Source organism: Coffea arabica, chromosome 5e (genome assembly GCF_036785885.1).
Source record: "Coffea arabica cultivar ET-39 chromosome 5e, Coffea Arabica ET-39 HiFi, whole genome shotgun sequence".
NCBI classification, from domain to species: Eukaryota; Viridiplantae; Streptophyta; class Magnoliopsida; order Gentianales; family Rubiaceae; genus Coffea; species Coffea arabica.
In genome coordinates, this window is record NC_092318.1 from 46,643,889 (window position 1) to 46,665,578 (window position 21,690).

General features: G+C 37.6%; 5 protein-coding genes across 5 annotated transcripts; all 5 read right to left on the reverse strand.

Moving 5' to 3' along the window:
* Nucleotides 1-445: 445 nt before the first annotated feature.
* On the reverse strand, nt 446-2,093 carry LOC113743791 (uncharacterized). Its single transcript, XM_072048802.1, has 3 exons — nt 1,422-2,093; nt 1,315-1,335; nt 446-986 (listed from the first exon to the last, which is right to left on the reverse strand). The coding sequence occupies exons 1-3, from the start codon at nt 1,482-1,484 to the stop codon at nt 819-821; spliced, it is 252 nt and encodes an 83-aa protein (XP_071904903.1). The 5' UTR covers nt 1,485-2,093; the 3' UTR covers nt 446-818.
* On the reverse strand, nt 1,906-3,745 carry LOC113687559 (uncharacterized). Its single transcript, XM_027205144.2, has 4 exons — nt 3,742-3,745; nt 2,787-2,862; nt 2,404-2,737; nt 1,906-2,115 (listed from the first exon to the last, which is right to left on the reverse strand). The coding sequence occupies exons 1-4, from the start codon at nt 3,743-3,745 to the stop codon at nt 1,906-1,908; spliced, it is 624 nt and encodes a 207-aa protein (XP_027060945.2).
* Nucleotides 2,506-8,900, reverse strand: LOC140003938 (putative disease resistance protein RGA3). The gene is made up of 2 exons (XM_072048801.1): nt 5,459-8,900; nt 2,506-2,637 (listed from the first exon to the last, which is right to left on the reverse strand). The coding sequence occupies exon 1, from the start codon at nt 8,803-8,805 to the stop codon at nt 5,503-5,505; it is 3,303 nt and encodes a 1,100-aa protein (XP_071904902.1). The 5' UTR covers nt 8,806-8,900; the 3' UTR covers nt 2,506-2,637; nt 5,459-5,502.
* An 8,197-nt stretch (nt 8,901-17,097) lies between these two features.
* LOC113687561 (disease resistance protein RGA2-like) lies at nt 17,098-19,557 on the reverse strand. Its single transcript, XM_027205145.1, has one exon. The coding sequence runs from the start codon at nt 19,555-19,557 to the stop codon at nt 17,098-17,100; it is 2,460 nt and encodes an 819-aa protein (XP_027060946.1).
* Nucleotides 19,558-19,602: 45 nt separating this feature from the next.
* LOC113687562 (putative disease resistance protein RGA3) lies at nt 19,603-20,808 on the reverse strand. The gene has a single exon (XM_027205146.2). The coding sequence runs from the start codon at nt 20,500-20,502 to the stop codon at nt 19,603-19,605; it is 900 nt and encodes a 299-aa protein (XP_027060947.1). The 5' UTR covers nt 20,503-20,808.
* Between the last annotated feature and the right edge of the window lie 882 nt (nt 20,809-21,690).

Genomic DNA, 21,690 nt, shown 5'->3' on the forward strand with positions numbered 1-21,690 from the left:
AATATCCGGATATTTGCCATCTCTTCTGCAATAACACAGCCATTTGTTCACCTAGCAAAGCAACTTACTAGTACTATATGTTGTTATTTGTATCGAAGGAAAAAAAAAATAAAGATGATGTCTCTTCAATTGGTACTTCAAAGGTTATGAATCAGTAGATCAAGATGAAAATTATCGAACACAAACATGGTATTAGAGGTTCCTGCTATCAACATATGTGGTGTATACTGTATAGTTTGGACTGTGTCATATAGTTTCAGCTTGAATAGAAATACAGAGCCTAGATTTTGCTTAGCAGTCTTTTTGCTTGTAATGACTATTGGCAATATGATCAGTTGATAATTTGCTGCTTCTTCAGAGCTGGAGAAGTTCAAGAAAACATTGGCAGCTAAGTATAATCGGTTGATGAGTGAAAATGTACAAAAATCACCTTACAGCTTCCTGCTATCAACTTGCAATGAAGAGCATAAATTAGCTTAATCAAAAGGTTAGATTCTCACGGACCAGAGGCTGCATTGGAACAACAGTTGCTCCATGCTAACTGTTTTCAGCACAACTCAACCAAGACAGTGATTTTGGTGACTTTTCGTGCTTGTTTGTAACAAGAAATGGATCCACTTCCTTCTGACACGATTTCAAAAGTTCAAATTCCTATATAGCCTATTAATTTACAGACAAATTTCCTTACGAGCACAGCTGAGAAGCTGACTTAGTACGCTGCCAAAAAATGATTCCTCAACGTGAACATTTAGTACATGAACTCTGTAGATGTGAACTCCAATTGGTAACGCTAATGATGAGCCAGATTGAGGGTGATGCTAGTAAGGCACAGTTGCAGTCACTGTCCTGTGCCTTGGATCCGTGAGAACTGTATTTACATTGATAAAGCCTGCTTCTCTCATTACTCTTTCAAGATCTGTCAAATAATACTCATCCAGGAATGGTTCAGTACTCTTCATTAGCATAAATAGCACCGGTGATAATTCCTGAAACATGTACAGGGAGAATATAGTTCAGCAGGTTGGCTAGGAAAACCACATTATACCAGTCATCTTGAGAATTTTTGAAGAGCAGGAGGTGGTTGGGAACGGAAACATCTATGAACTAATGCTTTCATGGTCTATAATAAAGGCTTTGAGCTGCTAAGTGATATGAATCCAAGATTTTGCTCTGTATTACATCTGTATTGCATATATTACAATGTTGTTTCCTATTGCAACGTGTGCAGCAATTTTGAACATGTAGTGCTAGCTATTAGTTTGCCCCATCACGCAAACTGTAGGCAGGGAAAAGGAATAGGAGAAGAAAACTTGCCTGAAGAATCTTTGATTTTGGCTGCCAAAAGCAAACAAGAGTTTATCAGATTGAAATGATCCCTTGGTAAATATACAATTCAAAACCTCAGGAGTTGAATTATTTACCGAGTTGTCTGTGATTGCAAAAGTTCCTCCAGGTCGAAGCAGTCGAAATGCTTCTCTCACCATATTGTTTATTGCTCTTTCAGGGCATTCATGGAACTGTAACAGCTCAAATGATTGAGACTCTGAATCATAGCATTATTATTTCAAGAGTTACCGGAAAACAGAGCATGGCATGCACTTGAAAAATCTAAAGGTGCAACCATGGGCAATAGTGCTACAGCAGCTGCCGAGGCAAAACTTGTGGAGGCTTATACACCAAAGAATGTTTCTGTCAATTATCATGCAACATGCTTCTTGCGTGAAAATTGAGCAAGTGAAGATGCTACTCTTCAATTGGTAATTTATCCATGACATTGTAAGGTTGCATGGATTACAGCTCAAACTTCTAAAAGTAGAAAGAGCCACAACATGTTATAAAAGAGTTTTCTCCTAAAATGTTCAGTTTTAGGAAGAACAACATCACTCTCTGATGATGATTTAGTACTCATTCCAACAGAAAATCTATGACATGCTTGCATTCTGTCAGGAATTTTTGACATACCACATAAGCAACAGAAAGAATGTCAAATGATTTGGAAGGCAAGCCTGTACTTTCACCATTAGCATGGATCCAACAGACAGGATTCATTCTTGGGCTGCTTTTCTTTTCTTTATATTGAGCAACAGCAAGAAAATATGGTGACAGGTCCAGGCCCTGCAGAAAATGCAGCAATAAGATTTTAGAGCACTGGAAAGTGTACCAGAGCGTAGATTTACTTCACCTGAAGTACTGTTTGAAGTCCAATTGCAAAATCTTTTAGCCAGATCTCTTTATTTTGAGACTTGCTCTACTTTTCAACCTTTATTTCTTGTAACAGACTGAGTAAATAAAATAGGTACCATGAAGAGGTTACTTAAGTAGATGCTGCATTGATTTTGTAGGTTACTATTGCATATTAGATCATCTCACTTGTGGAGTGGAGAAACTGGCTAGAATACTTACAGTCACTCTAGCATTGGGAAATTTATCAGCAAGGCACCTTGTGCTGACACCAACTGAACATCCGATATCAAGAATTTCTCTGACAATATTGTCTTCTGAATATTTCCGATGGTGTTCTTCAATTGCATTCAGCCAATTTCCACGAACTATTTGATTAGCTTCATCCAATGAAGAAGCATATGGTATTGCCCGTCTCATCATTGACATAGTTGCAGCCTCTGCCTCAGCCGCAGCCTGTTGGAGAATCTCATTATGGAATGTATCAAAATCTCTATGCTTTACCTCGACACTAGTGAGTACTCCACTTACTGCTTCCGCATTACTACTGAAGCAACTGGTAACATAAAATCAATGATACATATTTTAGTAATAAATTCGAGCACATTAAATCAACCATTATGCACATTATCAGCCAGGAAAGATTGCCCTCATCATATGCATGGAAGGGATTGAGATAATCTGCATGGGAACCGCAAGTATGAAACAAAATCAGTACCCAAATTAGTACACATAGGAAATGCCGATTTATTTTCTTTTTTTTTTTCTGAGCTCTAGATTCAAGGTCACTTCCCTAATCCAATTCAAACTGGTTCGTGTAATTCTTATTATATTTGGCGTAGTTTGTATTGTTTGATGTAATTATCAACTTTTGTATGAATTGACAAATTCGGATTTACATTCAAACTGTAATTGTATGAATTTACAACAAAAGTTACAAAAATTAAAAGAATCGATTTGAATTGAATAGAAATCAACTTGCGAGGTTCTTGATCCAAAATTAGGAAGTTGCCTATCATTTGTAATGACTTGATTCTTTTGTTAAAATGTACACACTCCTAACTTCCTTAGGAGGGAAAAAAAAGAAAGAAACGTTTCACCCTCTTATGTTTCCTTAGAAACGTTTGGAAATGATTTTTTTTAATGGTGTTTCCCATTGAAAAATTAACTGTCAATATACAAAAGTTAGGCATATCTAAAGTCAACACTATGTATCAGGAATTTAGTGAGAAAAATCATGCTAGGCCTAAAAAATAGTAAGCTTTAGGTACTGTAACGCCCTAGCCTCAAGAGCTAACCCAAGGAACTTTTGAGTTGAAATCACAAATTTAAAATGATTAATTTAAATCCTGGCCAAAGAACTTTTGAGCTAAAACTATGGATTCAAAATGATTAACTCAAGTTATTAAGTAGTCCATGAACCTAGAAATAATATATTGGCCTAGACTCAACCCACGCAAAAACTATGCAAAATCTGTTTTGATGCCATTTGTATTGGATCCACGAGCATTCAAACTGAAATCACGGGTTCAAAACAATTAAACCAAATTGCTAAATAACCCATGGGTCTAGAGCCATGTATCAATCCAATCCTTTGCTTTCTTTTTGATGTTGGATGGGTCCTCACAGTTAAGACAGATAAGTGTTTTTCAGAAAAATAAAATACTATGATTAGTTGCACAACCTTAGTTAGAACTGAACATACTAGCCAGTTTCGCTGGCATTCATATTTGATAAGCTAATTTCTTTCAAGAAATATGTCACACCACTTTCCTACTTTTCTTCCCTAGTGATTAATTAGAGTTTGCTGCATCAGTTTCAAGAAGAAACAAGTTATCTTTGCAGCCCATAAATGACAAATCTGTCTTCATACTTTTCTTCCATACGTGCCGGTTTTTGTCTAATTTTATAAGATGTTACTCACTTTAAAAAGAAAGTAACTATAGAATAAATTTTTGTGAATCCTACACATGAAATTAAAAATGATGTATCTATAGTGATTTGAACCTTACATATTTTTTTTATGCAAATCTTAACCGTTAACTGTTGGTTATAAAAGATGATAAGCCCACATCAAACCTTGGCTCAACCAACTTTATATTTGTCTCTATGAGCTAATTTTTTTCTTTTGAAAGATATGGGCTAATTTTTATGACGTATGAAAGAAAAATATATATGAATATTTTTTGGTTGATCAAAAAGTACAATATGCCCACGTCACCTTAACCATAATAAGTTGGGCTAAGAGACAGAGTGGCAAGGTGATCACCTGACCGTGTGTCCTTTGAAAGGTAAAAAAATTGGAAATTTAAAGACTAAATATGGATACTAAAGAATAACTTTTTGACCAAATATCATCACACTGCTGCTACAGGAACTTTAGATAGAATATTCCCTGAAAATTCCACACAGTGCAATTCCATGAATGAAATTCGTTTGGGTAAAGCCATGTCTGCTATAGTAATTGTTCAATCTAAGTTCATTAAATCGAACTTTGGAAATACATACATATATAAAAGTAGTGAAGGTTATTGGATTACTATTAGATAGAGTATATCCAGAAATTCTGCACCCTACTAGTACTAGGTCAGAAATTTTTCAATCCCATTGAATACATTATACTTGCCAACCCAAGGACCAAGCATTGAGAAATTGAAAGAATTCTAGGATACCCTGGAGACCTCTTACAGCCAAGCCTGAAGTTGTTGTTATTACCCAAAAAAAAAAAAAAAAAAAATCAAAAGGTGGTGTTCTGGGAAAATGTTAAACCTGTGGAGTTACAATTATTTTTTTTTTTAGCTTTAGTTAAGCTATCAAAATAAAGAGATATTGCACTATTTGTTTTCTTACCTACTTATTTGTCTTTGAGAGTAAGTTACAAAATGCAAACTTATAAAATTTGTATTCAATTGCACTTGAAAATTTTTTAGTGAAGCAAGTGTTCATACCCTCAAAAAAAAAAAAAAGCAAGTGTTCATGAACTTTCCCGTCCAAATGGTCTACATACCTGTGAACGTTTGAAATAAAAACATGTACCAGGGAAAGAAATTTGTGCACAAGTTCTGTTTCTAAGGTGAGTAGCGAGTACTACATAGGGATAATATTAGAAATCTACCTTGAGCTTTATCCTGGTATCATTTAGCATTTTTAAAATTTTTTATTTTCTTTTTCCTTCCGGGGATTATACATAAGAAAAAAAAAAGTACTAGTAATAGAATTCTAAACAAACCGAATAAGTAGAGATTAAAACAGAACATTGGAAATATTAACTACTTACAGTTACAGCCTTACAGGGGGTTTGTTTCCCAAATGCGAAACCAGTTACACGGGCATCCCATCGATATAAACAATGGGAATATGTGCAATCTTGGGCCACCCTGCGCCACTTCCTTTGGTGCATCTCTCTGCTAAAAGAGGACACCTGGTGATATATAGCTCATTTAAATTGGTGAGGTGTCGTATTGCTTCTGCAGAGGGCAATTGTCTGAGGTTAGAGCAATTAATAATCCCTAATAGGCGAAGATTCCGAAGGCTGCCCATCCACTCTGGAAGAACTTCCAACCCCTCAAACTCCCATATCTCTAGAGACGTCAAGGTAGAGATATGCTGAATTTGGTCTGGGAGAGCCGTGATTTTTGGCCATCCACGCAATTCAAGACGCTTCAGAGAGACGAGATTGGTGATGGAGTGTGGCCACGGGAAATAATCAAGGTCGTCAGAGAAGCCACCGAGAGTCAACGATCTGAGGTTGGCTAGATGGTGGAGAACCGTAATTGGCCAACAACCAGGGTCATCAGAAATGAACGTCAACCACTTGAGCGACGTGAACTTCTCAAGATCATTACTCAACGAAGGATTCAACTTATCACATCCTGAGATGCTTAGAGTACGTAGGGATTGGGGGTTTTTCATATCCAGAGAAGCATCTAATAAAGCAGGACAGTCACTTAAGTACAAGGATTCAAGAGATGTGAGGCTATTCAAATTCCTTATACAAGCCAAACTTCCACATACTTGTATCTCTAACTCCTCAAGAGATGTCAAGTTCTCCATATCTAGTAAAACAGCCAACTTGGGGAGACCTGAGATTCTCAAGTCCCGGAGATTAGGGAATACCTTAATTGATGAAGAAGAATCCGAGGGAACCATTGCATCTGACCACTCCTCTAGACTTCCCATGTCCTCCAAAACAAAACGCTGTAGTTTCGGAAACAGAGTGACTGCTTTCACCTCTCTGCTACTGGTGCTGCTACTACAAGAAGCGCTGCTCCTTGCATTAATATCGAGACCATAGAATTCAGCCCCAATTCGCTTCACATTGTGCAAGGAGACCACCTTTAAGGACTCGAGACAAGGCAAGTCCCCTAGTGGTGGTACTTGTTCACACTTAACCAATTTCTCCAACCTGAGGCGTACCAGATTCCGAAGGAGTACCATCAAGTGATCCTTTGCCACCATCCATGACGGAAACCTTGAACCTTTGAAACCATTAATGGCTAAACTTTTCAAGTCTGGGTGAGGTTGGAGACCTTCCATGACACTGTCGATATTGTTGTCATCACAATCTTCATTTGTATCGCCCCATGAAAGTCTTAAACCTCGAATGCTTGATTTTTCGGACAACTTTGCTTTTGCTGCTGATTCAAAGCCGCTCACATTCTCAAGTCCAAATATTCTCAACTCACCTCCGAGGTTGCGCAAGTGTTCCAACTCCTCAAGTTGACATCCCTTGTCTTGACTTACCCTGAAGTGCGGCAACGTCCGGAGATTAGCCAGCTGCCCGATTCCAGGGAACAGACATTCCTCACTATCCTTGAAAAACTCGAGATGCCTCAAGTTAATTAAATTGCTAAACTTCTTAGGTATCTCTTTCAAGTAACTTACTTTCAAGGTCATCAAATTGTAGAGCTTTGTGATCGAATCTGGCAGAGCGGTGATACCAGTTCGCCTGATATCAAGATGTCTTAAATGTTTCATGTTACCCACAGCATTCAGGAGATGAGTAACATCCCGGCAGTTTACTATTAACACACAAAGGTATCTAGACCTTTCCAAGATGTCTTCGAGCACACTACCATCACCCCCAAGATAATAAAGCGTTTGCAAATTTGGAGGAATCCCTTCGATATTCTTTAACACCTTCCCTTGACTCCAAATGATGGTCAAATGCATAACTTCATTTTCATGACGGACTTCCATGCCTCCCTCTGTATTTAAGAAACAATTATTTGACACTTGCAGTGAAAGATCATGCACAAGGTCGTGCATCCGGCAGTACTCGATTTCATTAAAGGAATTCTTATCACCAGCTTGCAACAAAGAACTCCGAAGCAATACGTTGAAATACTCACTGCCTATATCCTCCATTTGCAAATGACCTCCTCCTCCCTTGGCATCATTTATCAATCCCTGGGCCATCCAAATCTGTATCAAGCTTTGTTTTTCCATGAAAGTGTCCTTCGGGAAAATGGAACAACTTGCAAAGCATTGTTTCACTGACCATGAAGGTAAGTTCTCGTAACTCAGCTTCAGGACAGACATGACTCGTTTTGCAATATCGGTCGACTCGTTCCATATTTCACTCTTCTCGATCGTCAACCATTCCGAGGCATCCTTTTTGGAATACAACAAACCCCCGATCACTTTGATCGCTAATGGCACGCCGCCGCACTTTTTCAGTATCCTTCTGCCAATGTCCACCAGATCTTGAGTCTTTGTTGCACCACCGTCTGCAAATGCTAGTTTTTTAAACAACATCCAGCTATAATCATCTGAGAGGATGTCCAGATGATGCAAACCAGATGTTTGCATTGCTGAGGCTACTCCATCGCTACGTGTAGTAACCAATATTTTGCTTCCTGGAGCACCCCCTATTGCCAACAAACGTCTCCTCATGCCAGCCCATGTCTCTCGATCCTCATTCCAAATATCATCAAGGACAAGCAAGTAACTTTTTCCTTTCAGATTTTCTTGAAGCTTCCTCACCAATGCTTCCGTGTTTGTCCTCTCAGCACTTTTTCCCTCAAGGGATTGTAGCATCTCATTCAACAGCCTTTCCACTTTGAAATCATCAGACACACAAACCCATATTGTTTTATCAAAGTGCTTCACTACACTGTCAATTTTTAGCACCATCTGTGCAAGGGTTGTTTTACCCTGCCCACCCATCCCAACTATTGAGATGACGGGTAAATCCTTGTTATAGTCTGAGCTAATTAACATGCTCACAACTTGAGATACCTCAGCCTCCCTTCCCACCGTTTCTGACTCGTCCACAAAAGGATCAGTCAACCGATCCACTCTGTGATCAGCAGATGCCATGGGTAGTTGAGCTGGATGAAGCCCTATCTTATTTGCTTCTTTGTAAGCTTCCTCTAGAGATGCGCTAACATTCTTGATCTTGTTAGCCATCTCTAGACGAAAGGAAATAGGATTTGAGGAAGAAAAGAAGTTGCGCACCTTGTCGCGCTTCCGATTCTCAACCTTCTGCCGCAGAACTTCATATCCGAAGTCATCCAACACGATCTCAGCATGACGTGCTATAGACCGGAGCCTTTTCAGCCAGAGCTGCGCGGTTTTGGTTGTTGATTGCTTGCATTTAGCATCAAAAATCAAAGCTTCCATCGTCCGTACATTGTCGGCAAGCTTCTGAAGGTCTTTCTTTACACCCCACGCCCGGCTGATCTCGTCGGCAGCAAGTGGAAGTATCTTATCCAAGATCCACACTCCAATTGATTACATTTTAATGGTATTGGTAATTATAATTAAAAATTTCTCATTTAAAACTATTTACCTACCCTTGGACTCCATCTGCTATTATTATACGTACCAAAATTTCTTAATTGAAGCATGAAAATTTTCTCATTAGTCATTAGTTAAGATTGTTAAAAAAAAAAATCAATTTCGAAAAATAGATACTCTCTAAAAAATGGAGAAACATACACTGACAAGAAAACCCTTATTCATCTATATATCTTCACACAAATATCACGAGTAAATTTTACAATTATGCACTTTTACCAATATGAAGAATTTTTCATGTTGCACCCAATGAAATTTCAATATACAAAAAATGATGACACCTTTATAACTGAAATAGTAGTATTAAACTAGAAAAAAGAAATCTAAAATAGCACCATACAAACCACTATTATCATTAATAGCAACCGATCAAAACAAGAAAAACTAAAATAAAATTGAAAACTATTTATAAAATGGCATAAAGTAAATAGCAAATGAATTAAAAAGTGAGAATACAATTCAAATAATACCAAAGACAACATCCAAATCACTGATATCTAGGAGAAGACAAACATTTTTGTTATTGACAATAATATAGTAATGCTTCATTTGTATTGGTTTGAGCAAACCAAATCCATCTATCAAGTCAAAAACCATCTCCAATGATAAAATAAGAATTATAATAAGAGTAAATGTAAAATGTAGAATGATAAAATGAAAATGATATCCAAAATACCCTTATTGTTCTAATGATTACATATATTTATTGTATTGCAATATTAGTGAATAATGGAGGCGGTTATGAAATGAAAAACTTTAAAATTAAGTAAATTTCATTTATGGTGACAATTGTAATTAGACAGATTTAATACATTCCAATAATTGATAATAATGATAGCGGTTATGGATTAAAAGTTGGCAATTAAAAACTAAAACACTGCAATATATTAAAAAAACTAATATTAAAATTATTAATTAGCCACAATTCTCATTCCAATTTCATGATCATTAAAAAAAACTAATATTAAAACCAAAAATATTGTGCTCATATGAAAAAGTAGACTTGTGCTCTTGTTTCGCATTGGATTGTGCTAAAAACATGAATAAAAGAAAAGGAAAATAGAAAAACTTCAACTATCTCTATCTATAAAATTTCAATTGTTAGAATGCACTAGCCAAAAAAACTTTATTTGGTGGATCATTTATACTCCATTATTGATAAAAATAGAATTAACATAATACAAAGAATTCAAATTACAGTTATGTTTATTTTTCTAACTTAATTATATTCTTCGTTTATAAAAAATTGTGATGATTGTGGTTTATATGCAATAGAGTCATGAATATACAATAATTTTGGTGAAACATGATATTATCAATGTTTGATATGTTAGAGTTCAAGCTATAAATCAAAAAGTATTTGGTTCATGATTTCAAATTCAATCCTAAGGGATATGTCAACTACATTGGAATGTTTTCTGTCTCTTTTCATTTCATAAAATTTTTAAAAGTAATTAGCTTAAAAAAATAATATAAAAATACTATATTATGATATTAAATTATTAATGACCAAAATTTCATAAAAAAATTTTTAGCATATAAAATATAATATATTTTAAAATATTACAATCACGTGAACTATTACTAGTTATTATTAAGTGTGCCCAGACCTGGCTCCAGTTGTCAGACAAGATAATGCAATCTATGCAAATGCCTAACCATACGTCCAAATTGTGGTCTCCACCAGCACCAGCTCATAAAGAAACTACTGACTGAATATTGCAAATATGATATACACAATACACGATGCATAATTCAAGGACTTCATTCATTTAATCCAAGAGAAGTTTATATAATGATCGAATTTGTTGTATTGAGATATGTGGCTTTTCTACAGATATTTTAGCACTAAAATAAAATAAATTAGTAATTGAATAGGTTGGAAAACTTAAAAAGGACTGCTCCAAGCAAGACGAATGATGACATCCAACGACCAATTCAGGGCCACACGGCTTGTGGGTACCATTGAAATAATTGAATCTATGGATGTTAATTGAGAGTTGAAACAGTACAAGTTGGTTTTACCCCAAAAAAAAAAAAAAAGAAAAAAAACTGTACAAGTTGGTTGATGTATTTGGGTACAAAAGTATTCTTAGGTGTGCCCAGACCAGGGCTCCAGCTTTCAGACAAGATAATGCCTAACTATACATCCAAATCGTGGTCTCCACCAGCACATGTTCATAAAGAAAGTACTGACTCACGGCACCACCCATGAACGTGGAGGGCCTGGGAATCAACTTATTCCCATCTGCTGAATTGAATGGAAATAAATCAATTCCCATGGAAGCATTTGGTTGTATAATTTCCATCCACAACACAACTGGAGGAGCTCCACAAATATAGAATTAGGTCTTTTCCCAAGTATCAAAACATATTATTATTATTTCATAAATCACAAGAGTCTAATGCTCCAAATAACATTCTACATTAGCAATCTTACCGGCATTGAGACCGGAGTTTGCAATTTAACACTTACGGTGCTAAATAAACTGAACACAAGAAACTTCAGTTTCCTTAATTTTTATGGAAGAAGATATCACTGAATTTCGCACTAGAAGCTATCACCGAATTATGCCAGGACATGGCATGCTGCCACAGTTAATTTGGCCTGAAAAGTGTTACAATTAGCATTAGCATTTTGACACATGAGGAGGTTATATATACTTACGTAAAGTATATTTTGCCCTTTTCTTCTTCAGTTTCCACCAGAGAAAAAAGGCTGACATCACCAGTTAACCATTTCTACTTAACAAGACATTAACCGCTTTGTGGTTTTAACAGGGAGCGAACAGCGTTGTTACGTTCCATTGTGTACTTGTGTTCATCAGCATGATCAGTTCTTTACGTAGTTTAGAAGTTGTTTGCAACTTTGCATTGCCGAGCAGTTCGAAAGTCAGAAGAAGGTAAAATGAAGGTGGCTAATGTTTAAAATTGTCCACTGGTGTGGTCCGTATTTTTCGTATACATGCATGGATAAAATCAAGTGTTGTGGAAGCGGATCAATTTGAGTTAATTTCAGAATCTGCAAAATTTAGAAATAGTAGAGAGTCTAGAGACCAAAACAGTTCCCTTCCCTGTGGATTCATTCCTGTGTACGTGGGGAAAGAGAACCAGAAACATGTGATACCTCTTTCCTACCTTTCTTCTCTACTACGTCAGTGCCAAGAAGAGAACAAGTTATCTTTGCAGCCCATAAATTTGTCCTGCTCGGTTCAGATGTTTGAAGCTGTTCTAGATGTTGTCACGGCTGAGAAAAGCGGCCATGATTAATTTCTTGAAAATTTTTGAAGAAAAAGAAGAGGAGAAAGAAGTTGCACTTGAACATTTGGACAAGATCGTCATGAATTCGGCAACTTTTGCCTTGTTAAAACTACCTAATTAACTCCACAGTTAAGAAAGGGAGACAGTTCCTGCCATGGTTTTTTACCCCTCAAAAATCAAAATCAATATAGGGGTTTTCCACGTAGAAGTTGTGTTCTTGGTTGTTCAAATTTCTTTTACTAGCTTAATTTACTTTGGTTATTGTGTGTTTTAACATAATTTTTCTTCTTTTAAGTTTCTTAATTTCTTTTCACACATTAACCAATAACTGAGTAATCCAATTTACTAGCTAGCAAATTTTTTGGGGTATCTTTAAAGTTTCTTCTTGTCCCACAATTCATGAATGGTATTAAAATTTCGTCTTGGAAGAGTACAGATTAAACTCCTCTTCCATTGGAGAGAATCTCTCTCCATTATTGATTACACTTCAATAAAATTAATTTTAAAAATTATTTTTGAAAATCAACTTTCATCATAATATGTTTCATTACTTATGTTAGTTACACAAAAAACTTCACATGAAATTGACCAAGTTTTGCCATTTAATTAATCACTATAAATTTTATCCTAATGTTATCCATTTTTCACCGCTCAAATGTTCCATGTAAATCAAACATTCAAAATATTGATCTAGAGATCAAAAGAAAAATAATGACACAATTACATAATTTTATAGCATTATATAAATTTATATATGAATAAATGGGGAGACCAATGGAGAGAAATCTGACAAACAGGATCCTAACCCGGGAGGGCACTAACAGTAGTCATGGATCCAATTTTTGGGTCACATGACTTACTTGCAAGTTTGAAGGAATATCTGACAACAGCTTTTTCTTCTCATAGTAGTAGTTTTTGCCCTTTTCAGCACACTTTGCACAACCACCTTTGACATAATTGCAATAGTTTTCATTCTCAGATGAACAAAATTTGGTATCATCATCAAAACACACTATAACTAGAGGCCCTAATTATTGTACAATATAGGGCTTTTCAACACTGCCCCCAGACATCCATACAAAATAATGGGCGTAGCCCAGCAATAACAAGATACAGCTAAATGATTTTAACTATCAACAATTAATGTTAAATAATACCTATCAAACAATTGGGTTAAGTGGATCTACACATTGCAAAAGTCATACTAGAATGTCGATAATTAACCAATTCCAAGAATCAGGATTACCAGACAACCAAATGGTTGTTGAACTACTCATTAGCAACCTTCTTCCAGGCGCCCCCTTGATGAAAGAATTGAGAGTAGTGTTAGCACGCGAATCGAGTTCATGGTTGGTTCCTGATCATTTATCCCAAGTCAATTTCCAAAAAAATGTTGTCTGTTTTGCAGCTTCAGAGTAACTGATTCACCATTTCTTGTTTGATAATCTCAGTCAGCTGCCATCTGATCTGTTTGGAGATTCCCTCCGTATCATTTCTATGAGATCCTGCACAACTTCAGACATTGGAGGCCTAAACTCTGGCTCCAGCTGCATGAAAAACTCACTATGTCAGAACTTATTCATTGAAGCCAAGGAAGAAATGATAAGAGGACATCACCAATGGGAGTTTCCAATAACACAGTACTCAAGAGACTTCCTGGAAACAAAGTTATATTCTCTTTTATGTATGTTTTCTATACAAGAAAGTAGAGGTTTGATTCCTTAGTAGGATAAAGACATAATTTTGATATGTACCTATTCAGTATTCACCACTACCTTTTTTAAGTTTTTTAGTCATATGGAGGAAAATACTTCTTTTTCCTTTCAACTCTTCCTTGTTTTATTCCTCTTTGGGTGTAAGTGGGAGGTCTCGAACCTGGAATCTCTCACTTACTCTCCCCCCATACCACCCAACCCATCCCTCCCCCCAATTTTTCCTTTTCCTTCATTTTCCAATGAAACAACAATGATTTTGCATACAACTTTCTAAGAAATGAACTCGGGTGCCCAATGTGCTTTAGTCGCATTCAGCCGTACGTTAACTTGGCCTTGTAGTCGTGAGTACTAAGAACTAGCAAAACCATTCGCCACACCTGCCTACAATTACATGGGAAAATTTCTTTCACCGTACAATGTTATATGCAAGTGCAAAGCAAATTCTTGCATTCAGGGAGTTCCGAGGTTTCTTCATGTGCCAGCATACTGTTATACAAACGCAGCATTGCATCTTTAATTTTGAAGAACTGATATCTATGTATATTTAGGTTAAACTAGGGCTAAGGGGGGACCAGAGTTATAGGCAGAAAGATAATTGGATATCTAGACTTCTACTACAACAAGAGCATGCATCTCCATGTTCCAATCTAAAACATTAATAATTCTCTCAGGTGGAGTGTTAGAGTAATGTAACCTTAGGTAATTCATAAACCAACTGAGTTAAGAAACAATTAGTTCGTTATACTAAGTGCACAGAAACTTGGGCATATAAGCTGCTTGTAATTATGCGTTCCCTAACAATCTGGTAAGTCTAGCACTAAAGTTTGAGTACTAAAAGTAAAGGGGATGTTTTTTAAGTCCAATTTGATCAAAGGTAACTTTTATCTGTCATGTGATATTTGGACCTGTAAAAGGATGGACCCAACGACTTTAAACACTCAGATTCTCAAGACTTGCTCTTAAGTGTTACTTTTTATTACTAAATGTGACGCCCCGAAAAAAAAAAATAGGGTTTTCATTTTGTATACTTTGTTGGACGAGCGAAGGAACGCAGCTTTTAAACTTGGAAATGAAGAAAAAATTGGAAATGTGAAAGGGGCCAAATCCGGCCGGAAATCCGGCCAGTTTCTGGCCGGATAGCTGGCCGGTTTGAAAAAAATTGGATCAGCCTTTGCCTCGAATCCGGCCGGAAATCCGGCCGGATTGTGACGTCATCCCCGACAGTCAACTTTGACTGGCTGCCTTTTTCTTCCTTCTTATCTCATTTTGGCCAAAATATCTCACTTTCTTCCTTGGTTCATCCGTGAGCTTTGAGAGAAAAACAAGAAAAACTCTTCATTCTTCCATCTTCAATTTCTACTCAAATCTTGGGTTTTAACCGATGGTTTTGGAAAATATTTCATACAAGGGCTCATTATGGTGGTTTAAAGCTTTTGATGGATTGGTTTTGGAAGGGGAGTGCTAAGTTGATAGCTTTCTTGAACTTGAGGTGAGTTGGATAAACAAGTTCCCTTTTGTTCTATATTTGGTTAATTAATGGTTTGTGGTGGTCATGTATGTTATTTTGTGGAGTATTTCATGGGTTGAAGGAAGTTATGGTGAATTTCTGATTTATTGGGCATTTTTCCGATTTTATATGATAAGCATGAATTGGTCTTGAATTGATGGATTGTTATGGTGTTAAATGGACCCTTTATACGTTAATTGTGGTTGTTTGCGGAAAATTTCCGCTTATGGTATGAATTCCGGTTTTAGGGTTTCAATTTGGGAATTTTTCCAAGATTGGCTTATAAGCTTCTAATTGGTTTTAATTGAGGGATTTTGTGGCCCTAATTGGATATGTTTATTGATTACGAACTATATGTGCAATTGTGGTTGATGGTTATGAATTTGGTGAATATTTGTAGGTTGGAAAATAAAGAAAGTGAGGGGGAAATGCTGTCCGAACTTTGATAGTATTTGGTTGCTTTGAACTGGAATTGAAGGACTTGAGTTCGATCCATGAAATTGTCTATAGTGGAAGAGGACTATGAGCCGTGAAGTGAGTAATCTCCAAACTGTTCCAAAGTTACTTTTGAACGTTTTCTTGCATTATTTATTCAATTGCATATCATGCGTGCTTGCATGTGAGTTCATGACATGATTTGGCTTGAAATGAGTACTTGGGAAGTCCTGTGCTGAACACCAACGTCTCTACCACTGTTCATGTTTATTTGGAGCTCAAAAAGGGGCTCCCTCTCTCTGTTTACTGTTAACGTTAAAGGATCTGTTTGAGCGTTGGGTGTTTAGGTGCAATGATTTCACTGGCTCACGAGAGCAATAAACGTACATTGGATTTCTGATTCATAACATCATTGAAATGAACGATTATGAAACTGATTTGATTACTGATTTTATTGGTTACTCGCTGAGATTTTAGCTCACCCCAAAACTATTTTATTCCCCTCCACAGGGCTCGAGGCGAAGAAAGAGCTTGTAGTGCTTATTCATGTGAATGGACGGATTATCTCATGTATGGTTTGAATTTGAATTTTTCTTTTGTGACTTATATTGTAATTTATTTGAGGACTGTAGTGAATGACTGAGTCCCGACGAGACTTGGGCAGGCGGCCCACCGAACCCTCTGGTTCGCCTTAGGGGGAGGTGGGGCTGTCACACTAAACCCCCCTCATCTTCGCTCTTCCAACCATTAAGGGAGCCAGGGATTGAACCATGGGAAGTTGGGAACCAATCTAAGGCCATTCATCCTAATCATAACAAATCCTTGAACTTGATCACAAATCTGTAAACAAGCCAATATTTTACTCAAATTTATGGTGGGTTTGGTAAGTCAGTGAGGTAGATATATATATAAGAAGTGCGGTAGATATATTAGATGGATGAGTTGCCTTGATTCTGACCCTTTAAAAAAAAGAATGATAAAGAGGAGGACGAAAGAATCTACGGAAAAGAAAATGTAAAGAAGGATATGGCAATTTAAAAGGAAGCAGTAGCGTTTTTTATTTCCTTTTTCCTTCCGGGGATTATATATGAGAAAAAAAAAAAGTACTAATAGAATTCTAAACAAACCGAATAAGTAGAGATTAAATAAGAACATTGGAAATATTAACTACTTACAGTTACAGTGGGGTTTGTTTCCCTAGTCGATAACAAGGGGAATATGTGCAATCTTGGGCCACTCTGCGCCACTTCCTTTGGTGCATCTCTCTGCTAAAAGAGGACAGGTGTCGATATACAGTTTATTTAAATTGGTGAGGTGTCGTGTTGCTTCTGCAGAGGGCAATTGTCTGAGGTTAGAGCAATCAACAATCCACAATTCTCGAAGATTCCGAAGGCTACCCATCCACTCTGGAAGTACTTCCAACCCCTCAAACTCCCCTATCTCTAACGTCCTCAAGGTAGAGAGATGCTGAATTTGGTATGGGAGAGACGTGATTTTTGGCCATCCACGCAATTCAAGACGCTCCAGAGAGACGAGATTGGTGATGGAGTGTGGCCACGGGAAATGATCAAGGTCGTCAGAGAAGCCACCGAGAGTCAACGATCTGAGGTTGGCCAGATGGTGGAGAACCATAATTGGCCAACAACCAGGGTCATGAGAGAAGATTTCCAACCGCTCGAGCGACGTCAACTTCTCAAGATTATTACTCAATGAAGGATTCAACTTATCACATCCTAAGATGCTTAGAGTACGTAGGGATTCCAGAGAAGCATCTAATAAAGCAGAGCAGTCATTTAAATATAAGGATTCCAGAGATGTGAGGCTATTCAAATTCCTTATACAAGCCAAACTTCCGCATCTCCATATCTCTAACATCGCAAGAGATGTCAAGTTCTCCATATCTGGTAAAACAGCCAACTTGGGGAGCCGTTCGATTCTCAAGTACCGGAGATTAGGGAATACCTTAATTGATGAAGAAGAATCCGAGGGAACCATTGCATCTGACCACTCCTCTAGACTTTTCATGTCGCACAGCACAAAACTCGACAGTTTCGGAAACAGAGTTATTGGTTCCACCTTTCTGCTACTGCTACTGCTACAAGCGCTGCTCCTTGCATTAATATCGAGATGTGCAAGGAGACCATAGAATTCAGCTCCAATGCGCTTCACATTATGTAAGGACTCCATCTCTAAGGACTCGAGACAAGGCAAGTCCCCTAGTGGTGGTACTTGTTCACACTTACCCAATCCACTCAACTTGATCTCTACCAGATTCCGAAGGAGTACCGTCAAGTGATCCTTTGCCACCATCCACGACGGATACCTTGAACCTTGGAAACCCCAAATGGCTAAACTTTTCAAGTCTGGGTGAGGTTGGAGACCTTCCATGACACTGTTGATATTGTTGTCGTCGCAATCTTCTTTCGTGCCATTCCATGAAAGTCTTAAACCTTGAATGCTTGATTTTTCGGACAACTTTGCTTTTCCTGCGGATTCAAAGCTGCTCACATTTTCAAGTCCAGAAATTTTTAGCTCGCCTCGGAGGTTACGCAAGTGTTCCAACTCCTCAAGTTGACATCCCTTGTCTTGGCTTACCCTGAAGTGCGGCAACGTCCGAAGATTAGCCAGCTGCCCAATTCCAGGGAAGAAACATGATTGGCCCATAGCAGATGAAAACTCGAAATGTCTCAAGTTAATTAAATTGCCAAATTTCTTAGGCATCTCTTCCAAGTAACATACTTTCAAGGTCATCAAATCGTAGAGCTTTGTGATGGAATTTGGCAGAGCAGTGATACCAGTTCGCCTGATATCAAGATGTCTTAAATGTTTCATATCACCCACTGAATTTGGGAGATGAGTAACACCCAGGGAGTCTACTATTAATACAGAAAGGTATCTAGACCTTTCCAAGATGTCTTCGAGCATAATACCATCACCCCCAAGATAATAAAGCGTTTGCAAATTTGGAGGAATCCCTTCGATATTCTTTAACACCTTCCCTTGACTCCCAAGGATGGTCAAATGCATAACTTCATCATCATGACTGACTTCCATGCCATCCCTTGTATTGAAGAAACGATTATTTGACACTTGCAGTGAAAGATCATGCACAAGGTCATGCATCCGGTAGTACTCGATTCCGTACTTAGGAGTAGCTTGCAACAAAGAACTCCGAAGCAATATGTTGAAGTAATCGCTGCCTATATCCTCCATTTGCAAATGACCTCCTCCTCCCTTGGCATCATTAATCAATCCCTGGGCCATCCAAATCTGTATCAAGCTTTCTTTTTCCATATCAGCGTCCTTCAGGAAGATGGAACAACTTGCAAAGCATTGTTTCACTGACCATGAAGGTAAGTTCTCGTAACTCAGCTTCAGGACAGACATGACTCGTTTTGCAATATCGGTCGACTCGTTCCATACTTCACTCTTCTCAAGCTTCGACCATTCCGAGGCATCCTTTTTGGAATACAACAAACCCCCGATCACTTTGATCGCTAATGGCACGCCGCCGCACTTTTTCAGTATCCTTTTGCCAACGTCCACCAAATCTTGAGTCTTTGTTGCACCACCGTCTGCAAATGCTAGTTTTTCAAACAGCATCCAGCTATATTCATCTGAGAGGATGTCTAGATGATGTACACCAGATGTTTGCATTGCTGAGGCTACATCATCGCTACGTGTGGTAGCCAATATTTTGCTTCATGGAGCACCTCCTCCTATTTCGAGCAAACAGCTCCTCATGCCATCCCATTTCAGTGGATCGTCATTCCAAACATCATCAAGCACGAGCAAGTAACTTTTTCCATTCAGATTTTCTTGAAGCTTCGTCACCAATGCTTCCTTGTTCGTCGTCTCAACATTCTTTTCCCTGAGGGATTGTATCATCTCATTCAACAGCCTTTCCACTTTGAAATAATCAGACACGCAAACCCATATTTTTTTATCAAAATGCTTTGTTACATTCTCATTTTTTAGCACCAGCTGTGCAAGGGTTGTTTTACCCTGGCCACCCATCCCAACTATTGAGATGACAGGCAATTTCTTCTTATAGTCTGAGCTAATTAGCATGCTTACAACTCGAGATACCTCAACTTCCCTTCCCACCATTTCTGACTCGTCCACAAAAGGAACAGTCAAACGATCCTCTTTGTGATCAGCAGATGCCATGGTTAGCTGAACTGGATGAAGCCCTATTTGATTTGCTTCTCTGTAAGCTTCCTCTAGAGATGCGCTAACATTCTTGATCTTGTTAGCCATCTCTAGACGAAAGGAAATTGGATTTGAGGAAGAAAAGAAGTTGCGTACCTTGTCGCGCTTCCGATTCTCAACCTTGTGCCGCAGAACTTCATATCCGAAGTCATCCAACACGATCTCAGCATCACGTGCTATGGACTGGAGCCTTTTGAGCCAGAGTTGCACCGCTTTGCTTGTTGATTGTTTGCATTTAGCATCAGAAATCAAAGCTTCCATCATCTCTACTTTCTTGGAGAGCTTCTGAAGGTCTTTCTTTACACCCCATGCCCGGCTGATCTCGTCGGCAGTAAGTGGAAGTATCTTATTCAAGATTACACTAACACAACTGAGTGCAGCTTCAGCCATCTTCAAGGGAAACTCTTAACAGATGAAGGTAAAGTGCTTTGGTTGAATAGTTGGACTACTTTTTGCAGACAGAGATGAGCAAAATTCAACAGCTATGAGTTGCAAAGAAAGCACTGAAGCCATTACTTATCTTTCATTTTTTTTCCCAAAACGAAATTTCCTAGTCTCCACCGAAGAATTATTATATTCTAGCAGTACATTTTTTTTGGCTTTTTCCCTTGGCTTTTGGTCGGGTCTTCACATGTTAAAGCAAAAATACTACTTATGATAACAATAATTAGAATAGTATAAAAGTCTCGGATGCAAATGTGTTAAACTTAAAGAAGGGATGAGTGAAAGATTCCCCGAGAAAGGGTGTGAAAACTTTGCCGAACATTGAAATTTCAACCTCTAGATGCTCATAATGGTCAATAATTATTATTAAGTGTGCCCAGACCTGGGCTCCCGTTGTCAGACAAGATAATGCAATCTATGCAAATGCCTAATCATACGTCCAAATTCAAGGTTTGCCCACCAGCACGAGCTCATAAAGAAACTACTGACTGAACATTGCAAATATGATATACACAATACACGATGCATAATTCAACTAATCACATTACAGGGACTTCATTCATTTAATCCAAGAGAAGTTTATATATTGAGATATGTGACATTTCTACATTTATTTTAGCACTAAAATAAAATAAATTAGTAATTGAATAAGCCTAGTTCTTAGAGTTGTACCACATTTTTTGCTTTTGACTAGTTCAAATTTGTCTGAGTTCTAAATGTTATGTTGAGATTTGTTAGGGGAGATTTGAATAGTGTTGTTTTGAGGTTTGTCGCGAAAAATCTGTGTAGACTTATTACTTACACTTTCAATTAATAATAGAGAGTTATTTAATGAGAAATCTAAAATCATTTTTCAACTCTCTCAATATAAGTCTCGGTAAACTATTTTTTGTCAGCTTTCAGTAGAAGTAAGCTCTAAATTCTAACATATTGGCTGGTAGTACAAAATAGAGATGTTCCAATTTCTCTTCAGCACATGCAAATATTTATCACATACAAGAAGCTAGTGTTGAAAATAGGACCAGGAGTTTGCTTCAATCCAATTGAAAGCAATCGGGCTTAACGAACCATCAGGAACGCCAAGAGAGCTGACCAAGAAAAGTGCATATACAAAGGGTATTTTCTCTAATTTAA

Excerpts from the sequence above, each read along its gene's own strand:
- LOC113743791 (XM_072048802.1), bottom strand. The coding sequence starts at position 1,484 with ATGGTGAGAGAAGCATTTCGACTGCTTCGACCTGGAGGAACTTTTGCA. Across the intron at positions 1,336-1,421 it reads TTGCAATCACAGACAACTCG|CCAAAATCAAAGATTCTTCA; the intron begins GTAAATAATTCA and ends TGCTTTTGGCAG. Across the intron at positions 987-1,314 it reads CAAAATCAAAGATTCTTCAG|GAATTATCACCGGTGCTATT; the intron begins GCAAGTTTTCTT and ends TACATGTTTCAG.
- LOC113687559 (XM_027205144.2), bottom strand. Across the intron at positions 2,738-2,786 it reads TGCATAATGGTTGATTTAAT|TTGCTTCAGTAGTAATGCGG; the intron begins GTGCTCGAATTT and ends TTATGTTACCAG. Across the intron at positions 2,116-2,403 it reads TTCCCAATGCTAGAGTGACT|GGCCTGGACCTGTCACCATA; the intron begins GTAAGTATTCTA and ends CATTTTCTGCAG.
- LOC140003938 (XM_072048801.1), bottom strand. The coding sequence starts at position 8,805 with ATGGAAGCTTTGATTTTTGATGCTAAATGCAAGCAATCAACAACCAAA.
- LOC113687561 (XM_027205145.1), bottom strand. The coding sequence starts at position 19,557 with ATGCAAACATCTGGTGTACATCATCTAGACATCCTCTCAGATGAATAT.
- LOC113687562 (XM_027205146.2), bottom strand. The coding sequence starts at position 20,502 with ATGGCTGAAGCTGCACTCAGTTGTGTTAGTGTAATCTTGAATAAGATA.